The sequence below is a fragment of the Lynx rufus genome, unplaced genomic scaffold (genome assembly GCF_022079265.1).
Source record: "Lynx rufus isolate CCGP_SWC_20201006 ecotype Redwood Valley unplaced genomic scaffold, mLynRuf1.p SCAF_9, whole genome shotgun sequence".
NCBI classification, from domain to species: domain Eukaryota; kingdom Metazoa; phylum Chordata; class Mammalia; order Carnivora; family Felidae; genus Lynx; species Lynx rufus.
This window is the reverse complement of record NW_025814897.1, coordinates 55,325,325-55,345,554: the sequence shown is the minus strand read 5'-3', so window position 1 is coordinate 55,345,554 and position 20,230 is coordinate 55,325,325. Positions and strand designations below refer to the sequence as shown.

Genomic DNA, 20,230 nt, shown 5'->3' with positions numbered 1-20,230 from the left:
AGTGCCTCCTGGGACACTCCCCTCCCCAGACACTAGGCGGGCCTCCCTGCACTGGGTCTCTGTGCTGTCTGCAAGCCAGGGCGGCCTGAGTCCCACAGGGTAAGGGTCCTGCTTCTCTGCAGTGTTCTTCCTCGCCAGGCAGGTATCCCCAGCCCTTGGGCACTCCATCTTCCACCCCGCCCTATCAAGCCCCCTCTCCCAACCCCTGCCATTAACCAGTTCCTAACTCAGTCCCTGGGACTAGCAGCCCTCTTGGGGATCTGTATGGTGGAGAGGAGCCTCCCCGGGCTGGTGCCAGGAGTCCCACGTTCAAGTCTTAACTCTGTTCATGGCTTGCTGTGTGGTGTTAGATAACTAGCTCAGCTTCTCTGAGCATTGGTTTCCACCCTTGTGGGATGGGGAAGACAATCCCTGCCCACCCCACAAATACAGGGGGGGTTGTGAGCATCAGTGCTGTGAGGACCCTTGGTAAAACAGAGTGCACTGGGCAAAATAGTACAGGTATTTTAAATTCCTGTACTATTAGCTGGAACTAGATCCGCACGTGTTCTCTTCCAGGTGACACGCTGTAATTAACAAGGGCCTTTGATACTTTCATTCAAAAGACTAAGGCTGGCGTTGTGGGTGGTTCACTGGGGAAGGCATCCCTGCCCGACCTGGGGGCCGAGGTCCCCTGCCCTTCTCTTTGAACACATCTGGAAGAGGGGGCTGTGTGGTGAGGGAGAGGGAGGTCTGGCTCTGCCCCTCACTTTCTCTGTGATGTCAGGCAGGCCACTGCCCTCTCCAGGCTCTGGTGTGGCCCACCGGAAAATGGACGTGGTTGAACTCAGTGAAGTTTGGCTCAGACAGCGAGGATTTGGGGAGGCGCTGAGGCTTGTCAGGAAGAGGCTGCCGGAGTGCTCAAGGTGTGACTGCTTCTTGCCCCTGTCCAGGCTTCCTGGAGAAGAACCGGGACACCCTGCATGGAGACATCATCCAGCTGGTCCACTCCTCCAGAAACAAGTTCATCAAGCAGATCTTCCAGGCCGATGTCGCCATGGTAACGTGGGGGCGGGGTCTCTGTTGGGCAGGAAGGGCCCCTCCTACCCCTTCCCCGGGAAGCTAGGCCTGTACCTCTGCCCACCCTTGTGCAAGTTTTTCCCCTGTGCACCTTTGGCCACAGAGAGGGGACAGGGCTTTGCTGTGGTTCCAGGAGAAACCCGGGGCCTCCACTATCCTCCTATCTGGTCCTCCTGCTATACCAACTCAGGGGAGGGCACAAGGCCCAGAGAAGGATGACATGAGAGGTCACAGAGCAGAGCCTGATCAGGACACGGTTTACTGGGCAGGTGCCCCAAACTGGATGCCCAGCAGCTCACAGGGAGCCTGGGAGGAGGGAGCACATCTAGCCTCAAGGACAAGGATGGATGCGGGTATTCAGAGAAACAAACACAAAGGGTCTGTGTGCCCCAGCCCTGGGCCCCATGCAGGGGTGCAGAATTTCCCACCCTCGGCATTTCCTTTGTCCCTAGAGTGCTGTTTCCTGCAGGATGGTATGCCTTTTCATTTCACATTTTCTTCCTGTCCCATGGCTTCCTGAAGGGCACACAGAGGGACTCACAGGGAGGGCAGAGCCGCTGCCCCCCTCGGTGCCTGTCCAGGCGCCTGCCCTGCCCTGGCCCCAGGGGCCCAGACCTCTGCCTCGAGGGGCCTCCTTTCTCCTTGGTGGATGTTGCTCTGTTTGCTGACCCACCACGTTCTCCTTGCTCCCTGCCCCCTCTCGCCCTGCACTGTGGTTCCTGTTATAGTTTCTCTGTGGTTATTCATCGGGCACTCTTCGCCAGTCAGCAGCTTCTGTGAAGGTAAAAGACCCCTGTCTGGGGCCAGTGGATGGCGGGCAAGGCCTCAGCAGCCCCTGGGGCTGGGCTGTGTCCTTGGCCCCCGTGGCACTGAGGTTTTGGGGAAAGGGCCGGCTTTTTCTTATTTTCTTTCTTTCTTTTTTTTTTTTTTTGAGTGTGTTTTTATTTTTTGTGGAGTGGTTTGTGGAGTGGTTTTGCTTTTTTGTTGTTTGAGTTGTGTGAACTGTGGCCATCTCAGTTTCTTAAAGGAGGAAACTGACTCCTAGAAAAAGAGACAGGGCTTGCCCAGCATGCCCCGTGAACCAGGGGCAGAGCCAGGACTCGAATCCAGGTCTCCCACGTCTTCTGTCCCCCACTGAGTCTCTTCGGGGTATCCAGGTCTGCTTCTTCCCCCGGGCCCTGCCAAGTGCTTCTGTGTCCACGACTTGGCCAGATCCCTCAGTAGCCCTGCAGGACAGGAGGGGCAGGTGGTATTTTCTGCATTATGCAGACGGGGGACTGAAGCTCAGAGATGAGGGGTGACGCACCCCAAGTCACAGTATCCTGTGGAGCTGGGACTAACGTCATCACCCCGGACCTCCTCAGGCCCTGGAACAGCATCCCTGGGGTGTCCTGACCACCGGCTTCGGATTGTGGCTCCTAAGGTGCTTTAGAGGTCCCAGGGGTGCAGGGTACCTGTTAGCAACAGCATGGCTTTGCAGTCCCCTTGCCTCTCTTTCCCCTCTTCTCAACCCTCAATTTCCTCTCTGCCTAGTACTGATGTCCTCCCACACTTGGTCTTAATGCTGAGTCTCTCTTCCTTCCTGCGTGTCTGGCATCCCCCTACTGCCGAGTGCCTCGTAGAGTTCCAAAATAGTTCCCAAAAGCCACAGCAGTGGAGAAGGGTGTCTGGCATATCAGGAGCAGGGGGTGTGACTGGACAGTGGCCTCTGTCCTCTGCCCGTGGGTTAGCCCCGGGACCCTCCCCTCCCAGCCAACACTGTGGCCCAACTGCTGACAGGGCGAGTGTGGGGCCCCCGCCAGAGTGGGGACCCTAGGCACCGGAAGCTTTTCTGCACTTGGCCATCCCCACCCCGAGGCCTACATGTCACAGGGTGGCAGGATTGATGGGATAGCTGTGGCACTGGGCTCTTCCCACTCTCTCCTCCTCTCCGCTGGTCCCCAGCCTACCCCTCCCAGGCCCAGCCTTTCCTCCTGGTCGTAGGCCGTCCTGCAAGACCACTGAACTTCGTCTCCTACCTCCGCTCCTCTCTTTCCAAAGCACCTGGAAGCATCTATCTGGGAGCCTCTCCACAAACTTTCCTGTTCTGGGACTTCTTCCCCTGGACCTGGGCACTAGAACCCACTTGTTGAGGAACTGTGGGGAGGCCCAAGAGAAAGACCCTGGGGCCTCTGGAAATGGCACACTCTTGAGGGAGTTTTGGAGCACAGAGTTAGAACACAGCAGTGACAAATTTGATCTTGATTGTATAGTCTTTTCTGGGCCAGGCTGGGAGCTACCCACTTACACATCCCAACTCATTCACTCCCCACAGCAGCCCTGGCAGCAGTTGCTATGGTCCCCCCATTGCAGGTAGAGAAGCCGGGGCCCAGAGAGGCCAAGGTGTTTGCTCAAGGTCACACAGTTTGTGACACCCAGGAATATGACCCAGGTCTGTCTCGGGGAGGTGTGGGAACTTGTCCAAAGTCGCACACAAGAGCTAACGGGAAGCTTTTTTTTTTTTTATTTCTTTATTATTATTGTTATTTTTAAAATTTTTAACGGGGAGCTTTTCAAGCCCTTTGCTCTTTGTCACTGCACAATGCTGTCTCTGTGAGCATTGCCCCTCAGAAAGAAAATACGTTTTGTCATTGCTGGAGACATGATAGATCTGCAAAAGGGACCCGGAAATCAGTCTGGTGGGGTGTGAAGTATCCAGTCACAGTTTATCGATGACTATGCTTTTCTCAGGGTAGAAGCCCACGCCACCTCCTTCCGGTGATCCGAACATGCGTCCTGTGCCTGTCTCCAACCCCCCAATTTCCATCCTTTGACTCCTGTGTCTGCCTCCCCAAGTGGCCCTGGGCAGCCCCACCCCCGCCTTTGCTGCTGGAGGGACCAGCTGAGCCTTGAGGACCACGATTCTTCTAGGGCATCGTGCACCCTGATTAATGTCTAACCCCAGTCACACGTCCCCGGGCCCTGAGTCCACAGGACGCTTATTCACTCTTTACGCAGGTGGCTTCTCCCGCCTGCGTCTCCCCAGTCCTGCTCACGTCGTGCTCCGGCGTCTGCCCCTCGGATCCCCTCTGTGGAGTCATTTAACACTGAGCTGTGGACTCTCCACTCCCACCTTGACCCCATTTCCAAAGGTCTGCGGATTAGCTCAGAAACCATGAATATCCTAAGGGACCGCCGTTCCCCTCAGTGTGATAGAACTGAATCAGAAACCCCGGCAGCCAGGAAGCGGGAGTAGACTCTACACTCGGCTCCCATTTATGCGCCTTCATTCAGACACAAACATGAACGGGGTGCCTGTTCTATCCAGACAATGCCCTGCGTCCTGGGGGCAGACTAGCGGATAAAACAGAAATAAAACCTCTGTCCTCCTAGAACTTACATTCTGGCAGAAGGGGCAAATAGCTAATAAGCAGATGAATAAGCATAATACGTGGTTGTCAGATGGGGATATGTAAAATGGAGACAAATGGAGGAAGGAAACATGCCAGTGGTAGGGCTTTGCAATTTTGAATAAGGGGATCAGGAAAGGCCTCCTGGGAAGCTGGTAAGGAGGTGGAGGAGCCAGCCGTGTGCATCTGGAAGAGAAGCACTGCAGGGAGAAGGAACGGCAGGTGCAAAGCCCCGAGCCTGCCTGGTGCATCGTGGGAGAGCAAGGAGGCTGCGGTGGCTAGAAGGGAGGGGGCGGGGTGGTAGAGAGACCAGAGGTAACTGGGGCCAGATCCTGAAGGACACTGTCAGCCCTCGTGAGGGGCTCGGGAGCCATTGCAGGACTTTGTGTTGGGCGGATAGGAGTGGATTTGTGTTTTAACAGCTTCAGCCGTCTGCTGTGTTGATACTGGAGTTGGAGGGAGGTGTGGAGTGTGGGGGACAGAGGCAGGGAGACCGGTTTTGGAGCTCGTTGTGGCGACCTGAGAGAAGCATGCTGGTGGCCGGACCGCTGATGACAGAGGAAGTGGAAAGAAGGGGTCAGATTCTGGACCTATTTTGGAGGTAGAGCCAATAAGATTTTTGGCGCAGTGGATATGAGAGAAGAGGAGTTGGGGACCGTGCCTAGATTTCTGGCTTGAGCAGTTGGAAAGCGGACATTTCTGGGAGCCCACGGACACCAGGAGCCAGTTCAGCGAAGCGTTGCTGATTGTTGCTTGTGGCAGGCCCCCGGCCCCCGCAGAAAACAAGGCAGACCTGACTGTGCTCACCAGGCCCACAGCCCAACGGGGAAGAAAGAAATAGTTCCAGAGTGGTGACAGAAACCAAAGAGAGGGTGTGGCGTGGGCACGGGTCTGTGCGTGTGCTGTGTGTGCGCTCAGGGCAGGGGCTCTAATGCGGGCTGGGGAAAGCCCACCCCAGACATCTCCCCCTCTGAGTCCTGGGTCATCCGGTGCTGCGGCTGGATCAGGTCCCGGGACGGTCATGGGTGTCACAGACCTGACATTCACCCTACCTCAACACAGACTCCCCGGCGTCCCTTGGAAAACTCCTAGAATGTGTTCCAAATGAAATGAAACGGAACCGTGGCAAATTTCAGAAAAGCCAGTGTTTGTGGTTTCTCGGCAAGCTCCATTTCCATCTGGGGCATATGGTCTGAGTTTCGTATGTGTCACACGCCTCTGCCTCCCTCCCCACACCTCACACGTCTTACCCTGGTTGTTGGTACTATAGGATATCGGATAAAATTACGTCTCATTGAATATATATGATCTTACATTAATCATCAAGCTCGCGAATAAATTATCGTGCAAATGAAAGGGCAGGAAGATAGTAACATCAAAATACTTTGGAACTGAGTCTGATTTCTAGGTCTGGTTTCTCAGTGTTGGCCTGAGATGTTCTGCTTCCTGTTTGCTGACCAGGCCCTCCCCCCAGCACCCTCGCTTCATTTCACAGTATTTTGAGAGGGGGACCCCGACAGGGCAGGGGCTGGTAGCTCACCCGGATAGCAGCTGCTGGAGCTCAGGGCCTTTGGGCCTCAGGGCCGCCTGGGGGGAGGCCAGCCGTGTGCCCTCTTAGGAGGCTTATCTGGGCCTGCTGCTGACCAGCTAATCCCATAGGGGAGAGGGCAGCGCCCGACACACCCATGGGTTCCCAGGCTGCTGTTGACCGAGACAAGCTCCGTGCCCACCCCTGTCACAGCCCCGTCCGCTAGTTAGATGGCGCTGTTCCCGGGTAGGAAACAGGCTCAGTGCTGTTTACTGACCTGCACAAGATCACACAGCTAGGAGGTGGTCTGTCTGACCCATTTCGAGGGAGGACCTCAGTGTCTTGAGGTGACCAAGTTAGGCTACTCATTCATTCCCGGCAAGGCAGAGTGGAGTCTGAGAGGGGCTGGGCCTTGCCCAGAGTCACCCAGCAACTCCTGTGAGAACCCAGGGCTCCCCACTCCCGGGGCAGGGTTCTTTCAGGCTCAGGTCCCAGAGGGGCGTCCCAAGGGGTGCGTCTAAGATCCAGCACCAGCCAGAGGAGGCCAGTCACAGAAAACCCCAAAGCAGGCTACCGTTTGCCAGGACGGCTCTCCCTCAGGCCCTAAGCCTGCTGACCTCCCGTCCTGCTTCCCTTCCTGGAGGGCCTAGGGGGCACAGGTCAGCCCCTCCCATCACCGTGGTCCGTCCCCCCCAGGGCGCCGAGACCAGGAAGCGCTCGCCCACACTCAGCAGCCAATTCAAGCGGTCGCTGGAGCTGCTGATGCGCACGCTGGGTGCCTGCCAGCCCTTCTTCGTGCGCTGCATCAAGCCCAATGAGTTCAAGAAGCCCATGGTAAGTGACCCTGGTCCCCGGGTTGGGGCAGCCAGGGACCATCCTGGGGCAGCTGGAGGGGTTGGGCTGAGACTTTGTCTTCTTTAGGGAATGGCAGGGCACCTGAGGGGTTTACAGAACAGGTTCCAATTTACTGGAGGTAGCACGTCCCCCGGAAAGAGCCTGGACTCTGCAGCGGGCTTGACACAGGTTCAAATCCTGTACCGCCTTTAAGCTGGGCTCATCTCCTGGGGGATTTCGTGCCATAGGCATGGAGACCCTTAGGAGTCAGCCTCGGTTCTTGTTGTGGCCCTGACTTTGAAAGCCCCTTCTCCTTTGGTCCTGGCAACCACCACTTCCTCCTCGAAGCCTTCCCAGGTTCCTCTGACTGGTTGGGAAGGTTCTCATTTTTGACTCTGCTGAATAACATCGGGCTCCTTCCGTGTGCCCGGCGTGGGCCAGATTCTCTCCATGGCCCCATTCAACCTTCCCAATAGCCTGTGAAAGAGGGACCTGAAGGAGGGACCGTTATGGCTCCACATCTGGGATGTGTGACTGCGGGCTTAGGGAGGCTAAGGGACTTGACGCTGCAGGGCTGGGAGCCTGGCCACCCCTCACTCAGGCCCTCTCCTTCCACAGCTCTGGGAGGTGTTGTTTACCACAAAGCTCTTAGAGGCCCAGGGGGAAGCTGGGGCCTGAGGGGTCTGGGGAGGGACGGAAGGAGGGAGGCCAGGGCTGGGCCAGGGAAAGTGCCTGGAGGGAGAGGAAAGGGAGAGGAAACAGGTGGCGGAAGCCAGCCAGCTATGTGCTGGCCCTGCCTCCTGCCTGAAAACATTTCCCAGGGTGGGCTGGCCCGTCCCCCATGGGTCCCAGGACTGGGTCTGAAGGGGCAGGAGGGTCACAGAGAGCTCCCACTTTAGGGCAGGAGGTCTGGGGGGAATGAGGCCAGGGCATTGCCAAGGCAGTTGGGTCCCACTCTCCTGTTTTCAGATACTTCCAGAACCTTCTCTGGACCCAGACCTCAGCATCTGTTACCTGAACCTTAGCAGCAGGACCTTCTCATTGGTCTCCTGCCTCCTTGTTCCAGTCCCCATCCCGACTGCAGTGAGAGCCAGTGGGTCTCAAATGCAACTCTGACCTGGTCACTCCCTGCTGCCTCCCTAGCCTGGCCTCTGAGGCTCTCTCAGTCCCTCTACAACCTGCTGCCGTCACAAACATGATTTTGTGACAATGAGAAAAGAGTGTCTCTTCCTTAGGGCGCCTTACCGCCAGCAGCCAGAAAGTCGTCTGAATAGCTGCAAACCTACCTTGGCTGTTATATGAAGGGTACCCCCTGGGGCTGAGCAAGGCACCCGGCACCTGCACAACCATAACCTTGGCGTGGATTAGTTTCCTCCGTTTCCGTGAAGTCCCCTAGCGTGTCCTGCACTTTTAGGCTTCCACACCTTTGCACGCGTTCACCCTGCCTCCTCCAGTGCCTTTTTTCCTGACAGGATTAGAGCAAAGACCGCCTCCTCTGGGAAGTCCCCTTGAGATATCCCAAGGGGAGTTAAGCTGTCTCTCCTCTGTGCCCCCGGAGCATGAGACTCGTCCCACGCGAGGGTCTCATTTTGTGCTGTTAAGTGAGTTCAAACTGCAGATCTAGGGTCGGTCCACCGCTGCTCCTCATCTGTTGTGTGGCTGGGAAAAGGCCGAGTGGGGCCGAGCTCCGAGTAGGAGCCTCCGGTGCTGACGCCCTTGGCTCCGTGCCCGGCAGCTGTTCGACCGGCACCTGTGTGTGCGCCAGCTGCGGTACTCAGGGATGATGGAGACCATCCGAATCCGCCGGGCCGGCTACCCCATCCGCTACAGCTTCGTGGAGTTTGTAGAGCGGTACCGGGTGCTGCTGCCCGGAGTGAAGCCGGCCTACAAGCAGGTACAGGGCTGGGGGGCAGAGGAGGCGGGAGGGAGGGTCCCAGCTCTGGGCTGGGCAGGGGCACTGGTTTTCTCACTGGCGCAGAGTGCTGGGCGTGACATCAGCCCGGCCGCCTCAGGTACGGTGGGGAAGATTGGGGATCAGCCAGTAGAGGGCTTCCGGGGGCTCAGCTGGCATGGACTTCACACACGTGATGTAGTGGACGAGACCAGGGCTGCCACGTGCGCCCCGGACGTTAGACACGGGAGAGGGTTTTGTGGTCATTCTGCCCAGCTAGGGAGAAAACTGAGGGTCAGAGAAGGCAGGACCCGGCCAGGGTCACACAGCAAGTCTGGTGCAAACCTGGAGCAGAGTCCTGCCTCCTGGTCTTGGAAGGGACACTCGGGTGGCCTTGTCATTCACCGGTGGGGCTGCCCATTCCCTGTGCACCCCCCAGGACGACCTTCGGGGGACATGCCAACGCATGGCCGAGGCTGTGCTGGGCACCCATGACGACTGGCAGATTGGCAAAACCAAGATCTTCCTGAAGGTGAGCATAGCCTCTGTCTCTGGCTGTCTCGTGGATATGTGAATTCCCCATCATGGCAGGGACAGGGTCCTGGAGGCCTCTGTAGAGTTCTGTCAGGTGGGTCTGTGCTGGGCCTCGGTGGTCTTCTGCAGTCTGTGATGGGGACGTGGGATTCGGCCTCCTCTGTGGGGGAGGGGAAATGGATTTTTTTATTTATTTATTTATTTTTTATTTTTTTTTTCAACGTTTATTTATTTTTGGGACAGAGAGACAGAGTATGAACGGGGGAGGGGCAGAGAAAGAGGGAGACACAGAATCGGAAACAGGCTCCAGGCTCTGAGCCATCAGCCCAGAGCCCGACGCGGGGCTGGAACTCACGGACCGCGAGATCTTGACCTGGCTGAAGTCGGACGCTTAACCGACTGCGCCACCCAGGCGCCCCGAGGGGAAATGGATTTTAAGACCGTCTGTGATCTGGGGGGTGAAGTCAGAGGTGGCTCACCAGGGAGGCCTGGATTCAGTCAGGACCCTGTGGCTGGCTGCCTGCCCGCCCTGGGACTTTGGGCAAGTCACTGGCCCTTTCTGAGCCTCGTTTTCCCAGCTGTAAAATGGGATGTGTTTAGGGGGTGGGGTTCTTGGGTGTACCTTTAGGCCCCCTCCTGTGATTTCCTGCCACGCAGGGTTCACCCGGGCCATGACAGACCACATGCCACCCCCTCTGTCCTCTCTTAGGGGCCTGTTCCCACCCTCCCTAAGCAGCGCCTGGAGCTCAGTGGGGCTGGACTTCGGGATGGGGCAGTTGGGAGGGGGCAGGGCTGGGAGCCGGAAGCTGGGCCGCGGGTGTCTTGGCCTTGGGGTAGAGCTTGCTGGGAATTGGCCGTGTCTCCACAGCTGCAGCAGGGACAGCATGAGCTCCCGGCCCGCTGCCTTCCCCATTTCCATTTCCGCTGTACTAGAGTTCTGGCTGTCCTGGGTGATGGGCAGGGCTGCTTCCTCTGCTGGGAGGGTGGGGCCCCGGCAGTTGCGGGAGAGCTACAGGAGGGAAGGGAGGAGGCAGCCCCAGCAGGAGAGAATCTGGGGTCTGACGGTCTACTTCCGCCCTGGCTGAGGGGCTGTGGGCCAGTCCCTTCATCTCCCAGAGCCTTTTTCCCCTCGTCAGAAAACCTTGCCGACTGTTCCCGGCCTGTGCGAATCACTACTGCCATCCGGAAAACTCGTCCTTTGTGCCAGGCGGGGCCGTTTATCCATTTTTATCCATGACCTTGTGTAGTCCTCGCAGCAGCCCTAGGAGGTAGGACTGCTACACCCATTTCAGGGAGAGGAGAAGTGAGCTGCCCAGGTGGTGCACTGACCTGGAGCGGAGAGCAGGGCTTCTAGCCTGTGTGGGGAAGTGAGGGAAAGCGGGCAACACGATGGTGTCCAGAGAGCTCTGAGGACCGTCCTTGTCCCATCCTCACCTCCCTGGGCTCTTCAGAAATGTGCCACCGTTTCGAGAGCCTAGACACCTACTTCTCATTCGTTCCTCCAGACAGCCTGCTAGGCCCTGTGCACAGTGAGGTGGTCTGGGATTATCTGATGGGTGTGGCTCCCCCATGAGGCTCAGCATCCCTAGGGCAGGGCCCCAGTCTGCCTGTTCACTGCAGCCCCATCCCAGCACTTAGCACTGTGGTGACACATGGAGTGACACAACGATTCATCTGTATTGAATGTCCGAGGTTTTGTCTAACTGGAGGGAGGGTTGGTGGCCTGGGTGTGAGGAGAAGAGAGGCCTAGAGAAGTCAGCAGGGCCTGCGTTATGGAGGGCCTGAGTACCGGGCGGAAGACCAGGCTTGACCCTGGGAACCGAGGTGTCATTTTAAGGTCACCATTAGATTTGTGTTTTAAGAGGGCTCCTCCCTGAGGGAGGGCCAGAGCAGGAGTGACAGAGGCCAGGAGTTAAATGGCAGTGGTCTGGCCCAGGTCAGGCGCCCATGTGACGGAGGCCTTTAGAAACGTGGGTGTGGGGGGCACCTGGGTGGCTCAGTCAGTTAAGCGTCTGACTCTTGATTTCAGCTTTGATGTCTCGGGGTCATGAGATCGAGCTCCGTGTTGGGCTCCATGCTGAGCGTGGGGCCTGCTTAGGATTCTCTCTCCTCTCTCAGCTTCTCCACTCTCACCCCATCCCCCAAAATAAATAAACATGTAGAAGAGTGGGGGCTTGGGCAGAGATGGCCATAGGGATGAAGCCAGTGTGTGAATGATAGGCTCTCTGACCCCTCCAGTCCGGTTAAGCTCCTCCTACTCCATTTGTCCCACCCTGCCGCCAGGCCTCCAGGAAACAGCCAAGAGCCGCGTCTGTGGGAGGCTGTCCCATGGGGCCAGAGCAGGGCAGGGAGCTCTGAGGGAAGGGAGGGAGGGCCTGTGTGGGGAGGGCCTCAGCCCCGGACTGTGAAGGGGAGGGCACTGCTCAGGAGCTCTGCACTCCAGGACCACCACGACATGCTGCTGGAGGTGGAACGGGACAAGGCCATCACCGACAGAGTCATCCTCCTGCAGAAAGTCATCCGGGGGTTCAAAGACAGGTAAGTGCCGGGACCAGCTCGCCCACCTCGGCTCACATACAGATGTGTGTGTGTTTGGCTTACCTCTGTGCCCCTGAATGAACACTAGGAGTAAACACACGCACACAGGAACGAGCGCACCATGCACACGCGCCGTGCACGTGGCACATGCATGCCATGCACACGCGATCATGCTAACACCGATGAACGCACGGACACGTGACTCACACCCACCTACCTGTGCCACATACGCCCAGTGACACGGTCCACTGCCCTCCATATAAGCACACATGGACACCCGAGGCACACACGCGGACAGTCCCGTGTCTCGGGTGCCTGATGAAGTTTCCCAAAGAGGAAATTTGAGGTTTCGTAAATTACAGATTGTGTCCCGTTTTCCATGTGAGGGGCATGTGTACAGCTGTGACACTTCACACACGGGCAGGGCTGACTCTGGAGTGTGACTGCGGCTCCACAAAAACCCACAACCTGCCCCTTTAGCAGTTCATCTGGTTACCCCCTCCCTCTCGCCATCTGCTCTTCCATCAGTTCTGTCCATCCATCTGTCCATCCCCTCCCACAGCTGCTCATTTGCTTATGCACATCCAGATACTGGCTCGCTGACGGTCTCACACGCTGACGTACCCACCCTTCCCTCCGTTACTTACTTCTGCCTTCGGCAGACACCTGCTGTGTGATGTGTGGTCTCTTTGTCCTCCATCAGGTCAAAGGTGACTATCGTCCTATAGAAGCTGCCTCATGTGTGCAAGGGACAGCAGTGTGCTTGCTCAGAGTCTGTCAGAAGACGTGGGCTCTTGTCCCAACCTCACTGAGCCTCCCTTTCGTCATCGCTAAAATGGGGAAGTTAGGAATAAACAATGTTCACAGTGATCCAAGCTTTTAGTCTTTATCTTATTTACTTATTATTATTCATTTATTCAGTAAATACCTCCTAAATGCCTACCTTAATAGGCATATGTGACAAACTTAGGAGGCAGGAAGAGCGGATGTTTTTGTGTCCATTTTACGGACGAGGAAGGTGAGGCGTAGAGAAGGTATATGCCTTTGCCCAAGGTCACGTGGCCGGGAGAGACAGAGCTGGGCTCAGCCTTACTCTCCTGATACCAAACCCTACCAGTACCCTGGCTGCCTCTGGGCACTATTTCTCTGCTCTGACGTCCTTCTGTATGCTGTTCCAGATCTAACTTCCTGAAGTTGAAAAATGCTGCCACACTGATCCAGAGGCACTGGCGGGGCCACAACTGCCGGAGGAACTATGAGCTGGTGAGCCTCCCCAGGGGGCTGCTCTTTGCCTCGCACGGCCTTTGAACCTGGCCCCATTGCCGTAGCAGCAGGACGTACCCTGCCCGGGGCCTGGTTGGCCTCCTGCCACTGCCCTAGCCGGCCCCTACCCTTCCTCCAGCCCGAAGTCCAAGTCTGCTTCTTGAAGCTTTTCTCATCTAGTCAACAAAGTTTGACACTTTTCCTCTGGAATGTTTTGATGGGTTGTGAGCACCTGGGCCATTAGCTTGGAGGAGGCTGGTGGCGGGTGTGTCACATGGGTCTCTGCAGAGCAGCCGGGCTGCAGTCCGGACCTGGGGCCGGGGAGGCAGGACAGGAAGGAGACCAGCTCCTGGTCTGAGGACGGGGGTTCGTTGTGTGTGGTGGTGGTGGGGGGGCGCCCTCAAGGGAAGCCAAGTCCTCTTTCTAGAAAACTTCTGTCTGCGAGGAAACAGAGCTTAACTCTGGGGAGACCTAGTCCGAGAGAAGACAGAGCTTTGGGGCACGCCAGTCAGAGCGGAGCCCAGCGCGGCGACTGTCCTGTGGCCAGGGTCAGCCTGGGGTCGGGGCGGCAGGCTCCGAGCTGGTCCGTGTCCTTGCAGATGCGGCTGGGCTTCCTGCGGCTGCAGGCCCTGCACCGCTCCCAGAAGCTGCACCAGAAGTACCGCCTGGCCCGCCGGCGCATCATCGGGTTCCAGGCCCGCTGCCGCGCCTACCTGGTGCGCAAGGCCTTCCGCCACCGCCTCTGGGCCGTGCTCACCGTGCAGGCCTACGCCCGGGGCATGATCGCCCGCAGGCTGCACCGGCGCCTCAGGGCCGAGGTGAGGGCTTTCGAGTGAGTCCACAGCAGTTGTGTGCCCTGAGGGGTGCTGCTCCACCCCGGGCAGGCAGATCCCCCCTACACCGACACCTGCAGAGGGGCCCTGGGACCATGCCTCCTGTGGGGAATGCACACAGCTGGGATCGACCCCTCATTTCCATCCTCCCAGCCAACGGCAGGGCCCGGGGCCCAGTCACTGTTGTGGTGAAGCTGGTTTGGCTTCGGGAGCCACCGATGTCCCCAACCTGCTGTGTGACCTGGGGGAGTTCCAGGTACCTCAGTTTCCCCGTCTGCCAAACTATTTGGCAGAGTCACTCCCGGTCCCAGAACTCAGGGTGGCGCGGGCCAGAGCTGGCGGGAAGCACTGTGACGGTGCCCACCTGGCTGCCCCTTCCCTCAGTACCTGCGGCGTCTGGAGGCTGAGAAAATGCGGCTGGCAGAGGAGGAGAAGCTCCGGAAGGAGATGAGCGCCAAGAAGGCCAAGGAGGAGGCCGAACGCAAGCATCAGGTGAGCTGAGTGGCCCAGACCTCAGATGTCCATTCGCTGGTTCAACAGCACTGGCGATTTGTCCTCTGTCCACACAGCCTGCCTTCATCCGTGCACTGGGTGCTTGGTCCCGTGCCAGGCCTGAGGACAAGGGGCCGTGGCTCCAGAGTAAGAGGCGCCATGCCCATTACCTTTTCTAGCTGGGAGATAACACGGATAAAAAGCCAGAGCCGGAGCGAGAGCTCCCAGTACGGGAGCCTCAGCCGCATGGAGCTGCTGAGTGCTTGAAATGGCAAAGGGCTCTAAGTGTAAAATATATACTAGCTTCTGAAGACAGTAAAATAGAAGGAACGTGAAGTATTTCAGTACTATTTTTAAAATATTAATTACGTATTGACATATTTTAGAACTATTGGGTTAAATAAAAATATATACGTGTTTTTTTATTTGCAAGAGAGCGAGAGAGCTCACGAGCGGGGGAGAGGGGCAGAGGGAGACAAAGAGAATCTTAAGCAGGCTCCACACTCAGCACGGAGCCCGAAGTGGGGCTCGATCCCATGACCCTGGAATCATGACCTGAGCTGAAATCCAAGAGTTGGACACTCAACCGACTGAGCCACCCAGGCACCCCTAAAATATATTATTAAAATAGATTTCGCCTATTTCTTTTTACTGTTTTGAATAAAGCTACTCCATTCAGGGCTTGCATTATATTTCTATTGGACAGCACTGGTCTAGAGCCTCAACCCAACAGCTGTGGGATTTCCGGGTTGGTGTGGTCCCCTCTGGCGGGGGAGGGATGAGCAGGCTTCCTGGAAGAGGTGGTTCCCAGCTAAGCCCTGACGGGCAGGCAAGATTACTCTGGACTTGTCTCAAGGCTTCTCTGTGCCCCAGTGCTGGGCATCCGTCTGCACTGGATTCTGAGGGCTGGGCGGGGTGGGGCCGAGGATAGAGAGGCTGGAGGCTCAGTCCTTCCCAGCAGTCAGGAGGGCCCGGGTGGAGGCTGGGACTGAGGCCTGGCAGCTGCGGGGGCTCTCTGGGGCTCCCTGAGGAGGGCGTGCTCCCCGAGGCCGTCTCCTCTGTATCCTCTCAAACTCCCAGGAGCGCCTGGCCCAATTGGCCCGTGAGGATGCAGAGCGGGAGCTGAAGGAGAAGGAGGAGGCTCGGCGCAAGAAGGAGCTCCTGGAGCAGATGGAGAGAGCCCGCCATGAGCCCATCAACCACTCGGACATGGTGGACAAGATGTTTGGCTTCTTGGGGACTTCAGGCGGCCTGCCAGGCCAGGAGGGCCAAGCACCTAGTGGCTTCGAGGTACCAGGCTGGGGACAGGCCTTCCGTCCTTTTGTGCCTGTTTGCCTTAAAGTCCCCCTGACCCTCGGGCACAAAGGGCAGCAGTAAGATGTATGGCCCATGCAGCCCCTGATCTGTCCAGCCAGCAGCTCGCCATGCAGCCTTGGGCCAGTCACTGTCCCTCTCCAGGGCCAACTTTTATTCATTCACAAACTTGTATTCATCCGTGTACTGAGGACCTACCACGTGCCAGACTCTGTTTGGGCAACAGGATGGCAGTGTTCCACCCTGTGGAGGAACAGGTTGGGGGGCCGCAGGGCCAGCCCGAGTCTGGTCCGTGGCAGGGAACCTCTCTGGCTTCCTCAGGACCTGGAGCGCGGGCGCAGGGAGATGGTGGAGGAGGACCTGGACGCAGCCCTGCCCTTGCCTGACGAGGATGAGGAGGACCTCTCTGAGTATAAATTTGCCAAGTTCGCTGCCACCTACTTCCAGGGCACGACCACACACACCTATACCCGGCGGCCGCTCAGGCAGCCGCTGCTGTACCACGATGACGAGGGCGACCAGCTGGTGAGGGCTGGGGCTGTGCGGGCGCCCAGATGGCAGGTCCCCGGGGGTGGGACTAGGGCTGACTTCACCCTGGTACCCCGGGCCCCGTAGCCCTCCTGTGGCCCTCTCCAGCCCTCTCCCCAGACCCCCAGGCCATTTTGATGGTTCAGCAGTACCCTATGCCCGTGCCCCCTGACACGTTCTGCCCCAGGCGGCCCTGGCGGTCTGGATCACCATCCTGCGCTTCATGGGGGACCTCCCTGAGCCCAAGTACCACACCGCCATGAGTGACGGCAGTGAGAAGATCCCTGTGATGACTAAGATTTACGAGACCCTGGGCAAGAAGACCTACAAGAGGGAGCTGCAGGCCCTGCAGGGCGAGGGGGAGGTGAGGCCCAGCTACCACACCCCCAACCCCCCGTTCATCCATGTCCCTCCCAGGCCAGTAGGGAGGGCCGCCCGCATCCCCATCCTCAGGGTTCTCAGCAGAAGGAGCCCTTAAAATTTGCCTCTGCCTCACCTCCCTGACCCCCACTGTCCTCTGTCCCCTTGTGGGAACAAATGTGTGAACGTTTTGTAAACTGTAAGGCGTGGATCGTGATTGAATGAGGCCACGCGGCAGAACCAACGGCCTTGCAGTCAGAGCCAGCACCAGTACTGACTCACTGGGAGGCACTGGGCAGGCGCCCGCACTTTTCTGGGTCTCCGTTTTCCCATCATCAGCTGGCTGGTGGGGGGCAGTGTGGATGTAAACGTCAGTGTGGAGACGCACAACCCGCTAGCCATAGCTCCGTTGTCAACTGCTCTTGTCCTTACTTTGGGCCCAGGTGCTTGACCCTGACCCGTTTGTCCTGCAGGCCCAGCTACCGGAGGGGCAGAAGAAGAGCAGCATGAGGCACAAGCTGGTGCACTTGACCCTGAAGAAGAAGTCCAAACTGACAGAGGAGGTTAGACCAGACCCTGGGCTGCCTTAGGAGGCCCAGGGTGGGGCAAGACTGAGCTGGGGGGACCACGGGGAATGGGAAAGGGAGCAGATGTGGCCTGTTCTCAGGGGCTTGGGCTGGACCGTGTCGGGGTTAGTGGGCAGGCAGGAGTGCGAAGTAGAGGGCGGGGAGCATAGGCTGGGGCCGGATCAGGGAGGGCTTCCCAGAAGAGGAGACTGGAGAGCTGGGGAGGGTGAGAGGCAGATGGCGAGAGGGAGGACATTTCCTGCCGGGGCAGGGACCTGTTGCATTTGACCCAAGGACCTTTCAGATGCCTCAAACTTCTCTGTGAGTGGGCGTGCCCATGGGCATTAACAGTAACGGTTTGTTTGAACTCTCAGTCACCTCGCTTTTGTTGAGCAGCACCGCCCTGGCCCTGTGCTCCAGGAATGTGCAGGCTGGGAGAGCAGCAGACACAGGCATTTACAGCACAGGGGGACTGGCTCCCACGTGTCCCTACATTTGCACACATCAGTCCCTCTGCCTAAAGTTCCTCCTTCTCTGCCTGGGAGTCACCTCCTCCAGGAAGCCTGCCCAGGCCCCTCTACAGTAGACTCAGGCTCCTCCTCAGGGCTTCCCTAGCCTGCTTTGCCGCTGCCACTGTCCTCTTCCCCACCTGAGGCTCAAATCCAGTCCTATAGCCACGTAGCCCCAGATTGGAATCCCGGCTCCGCTGCTGGGTATCTGAAAGGCCCAAAGGGGGAAATGCCTGCTTTTTCTTGGGTTCCTGAGAGGATGGCATGGGATGATACCTGTGGGTGCCCCATAGACGTGAGGATCTCCTGCGCCTTCCCGCCGGCAGGGGCATTTTCCTGCCACTCCCTGCTCTTGCTCCGGGACTCTGGGCAGGGTGCAGGTTGGCACGGTGGGCTGTGTGGAACCAGAGAGGAGAAACATGTCTGTAAGAACCCAGGCTTGGGGCTGTTCACAGAGAACTGGGCGGTTGGAACCCGGGGTGTGTATTCTGGCTGTCAGCGTTGTGTGGAGAGATTGGGGTCCCGCTACGAGTCAGAAGAGCAGGTCCCTGTCCTGGCTGAAAGGGCTTCCCTGGGGTAGGGGGTGGAGGGTGGTATTAAGGAGACTGCAGAGGAACCTTGTCCCCAGTGTGTGGCACCAGGCCAGTGCAGCCCAGCTGTCTGGACCCGTCAGCTCTGCACAGGGCGGGGGTAGGACAGGGCTGGGGCTCTCACGGTGGTGGGGAGCCAGCTCATGTGGCCATTCTCAGGATCTGCTCTCCAGGGGAGTGGGCAGACTCAGACATGAGGCAGGGCCCCTCACTTCACCCTGCCTGGGTCAAGCCTCGTCCCCTCCCTCTGGCCCAGGTGACCAAGAGGCTGCATGACGGGGAGTCCACTGTGCAGGGCAACAGCATGCTGGAGGACCGGCCCACATCCAACCTGGAGAAGCTGCACTTCATCATCGGCAATGGCATCCTGCGGCCAGCGCTCCGGTCAGTGCCTGAGGAGCGGCTAGTGGGAGGCATCCCACAGTCTCTGGAGTGCGGAGGCCCTGAAAGGCTTTTGGTGGCTGAGTTGTGGCTTTGTCACCTTGGTAACAGATTAAGCCGAACAGGCCTGGGGTTAGCTCCGCTGCTAGCTAGTCATGTGACCTTGATAGAGTTGTTTCATCTCCTGAGCCTCAGTTTCTTCATCTGTGAAGAGGGAATAATAATCACACTTACCTAATAGGCTTATGGGCAGATCAAACTCGGGAGAGTGTGTAAGATAGGACCCACGTAGCAGGCACTTGGCAAATGGCAAGGCACCTGTTGTGCTCATTACCTGATGCATCTTCTGCCTATTCCTTATATTCTTATAACCTATTCCTGCCAGCTCACCTTTGGTGCACCCAACCCAGGCCTGTGTGCAGGGTTACCGTGGTCAGCATGCCTGGGAATCCCGTGAGTGCCTTCTTCCCCGCCCAGGCCCGGGAAAGGTCTTTGTTCGGGTCCCTGGGGTGTTGGGGAGGAGATGGGATGATCCAAGAGTAACCAGGAGCAATAAAGGAATCAAGTCTGCTAGGTCAGTGGAGGGAAGACAGGACTTTCTGAGGACTCTATCTGTACCAGATGGTCGGTTAGGAGACCCGACCCCATGAACTCATGCATGCTGGCTGGGAGGGCGGCAGGATGAGGCTGGGTGGGGCGTTGAGCCCATTTGACCAATGGGAAAACTGAGGTCCGGACAGGGGAAGAGACTTGCCAGGGATCACTAGCCTCCCAGACTTCCTGCCTTCCAGTCAGGCATCTTTTCATTGCTACTGGAGGCCAGGGACTACCTCACCAGAGGTAGTCAGGGACCCAGGGCCACCTGCCTCCAGGAAGGAAGGGTAGCTGTCCAAGGCGTGTTGAAAGGGTAAGAATCTGCCTCCTAGTTATCTCACCATCAGACCTAAAGTTGTCAGTCCTACAGAACATAGTGCCAGGAGCCCTGAGCCAAGAGGCAGAAGCCTGGGTGTGGTGTCTCTGAGGGCCCATGGCCAATCCCTGCCTTCTCTTGGCCTTGGCTCCTAGCTGTAGGTGAGAAAGTCTTTTACTGGTCTGTGATGAGATGGGAAAAATAAGGAAGTTTCTAAATCTAAATCTGATTTATTTAAAGGATTGTTCTTTGTTCTGAGATTTTTACCCTTTCTACTTTTTGAATATTAATATTACGTTTGTTTTACGAAATAACGGTGATACAGATAGCGGGAAGATTGTGTTATGGTGTGTTTTAAATGACCTTATTTGTCGTGATGAAAAGTTAGCAACCTCAGAATTAATTTTGAGGTGACACTGGCCTCTGAAGATCCAGGCACCACTGAATGGGATTATCCGTCCTTCTCTGCCCAGTCCCGCCCTTCTGAGAGAGAAGAGCAGCAGTGCCCCCTGGTGGTCACTTTGTCATCGAGGTCCTGTCCTTGGGCCTGCACAGGCAGGCAACAGCTAGCATTTATTTACTGTGCCAGGTGCTTTATAAGCAAGCCTTGGTTCATTTTTCTTCACAGAAATCTTGTAAAGAAGGTATTATAGTTTTCCTTTAAAATGAAAACAAAAAAACTACCTTCATTGCTTTGATCTGATTACAAAA

General features: G+C 57.4%; 1 protein-coding gene across 1 annotated transcript in view; it reads left to right on the top strand.

Annotated features, from left to right (window-relative positions):
* The window catches only part of MYO7A (myosin VIIA), a 65,843-nt gene that overhangs the window by 21,247 nt on the left and 24,366 nt on the right, over nt 1-20,230 (top strand). The window contains exons 13-25 of the mRNA XM_047071845.1: nt 933-1,039; nt 6,673-6,810; nt 8,546-8,704; nt 9,141-9,233; nt 11,679-11,773; nt 12,952-13,036; nt 13,636-13,854; nt 14,254-14,361; nt 15,442-15,651; nt 15,997-16,200; nt 16,391-16,567; nt 17,037-17,126; nt 18,485-18,612. Coding sequence (XP_046927801.1) covers nt 933-1,039; nt 6,673-6,810; nt 8,546-8,704; nt 9,141-9,233; nt 11,679-11,773; nt 12,952-13,036; nt 13,636-13,854; nt 14,254-14,361; nt 15,442-15,651; nt 15,997-16,200; nt 16,391-16,567; nt 17,037-17,126; nt 18,485-18,612 — 1,813 coding nt within the window. The remainder of the gene's footprint in view (nt 1-932; nt 1,040-6,672; nt 6,811-8,545; nt 8,705-9,140; nt 9,234-11,678; nt 11,774-12,951; nt 13,037-13,635; nt 13,855-14,253; nt 14,362-15,441; nt 15,652-15,996; nt 16,201-16,390; nt 16,568-17,036; nt 17,127-18,484; nt 18,613-20,230) is intronic.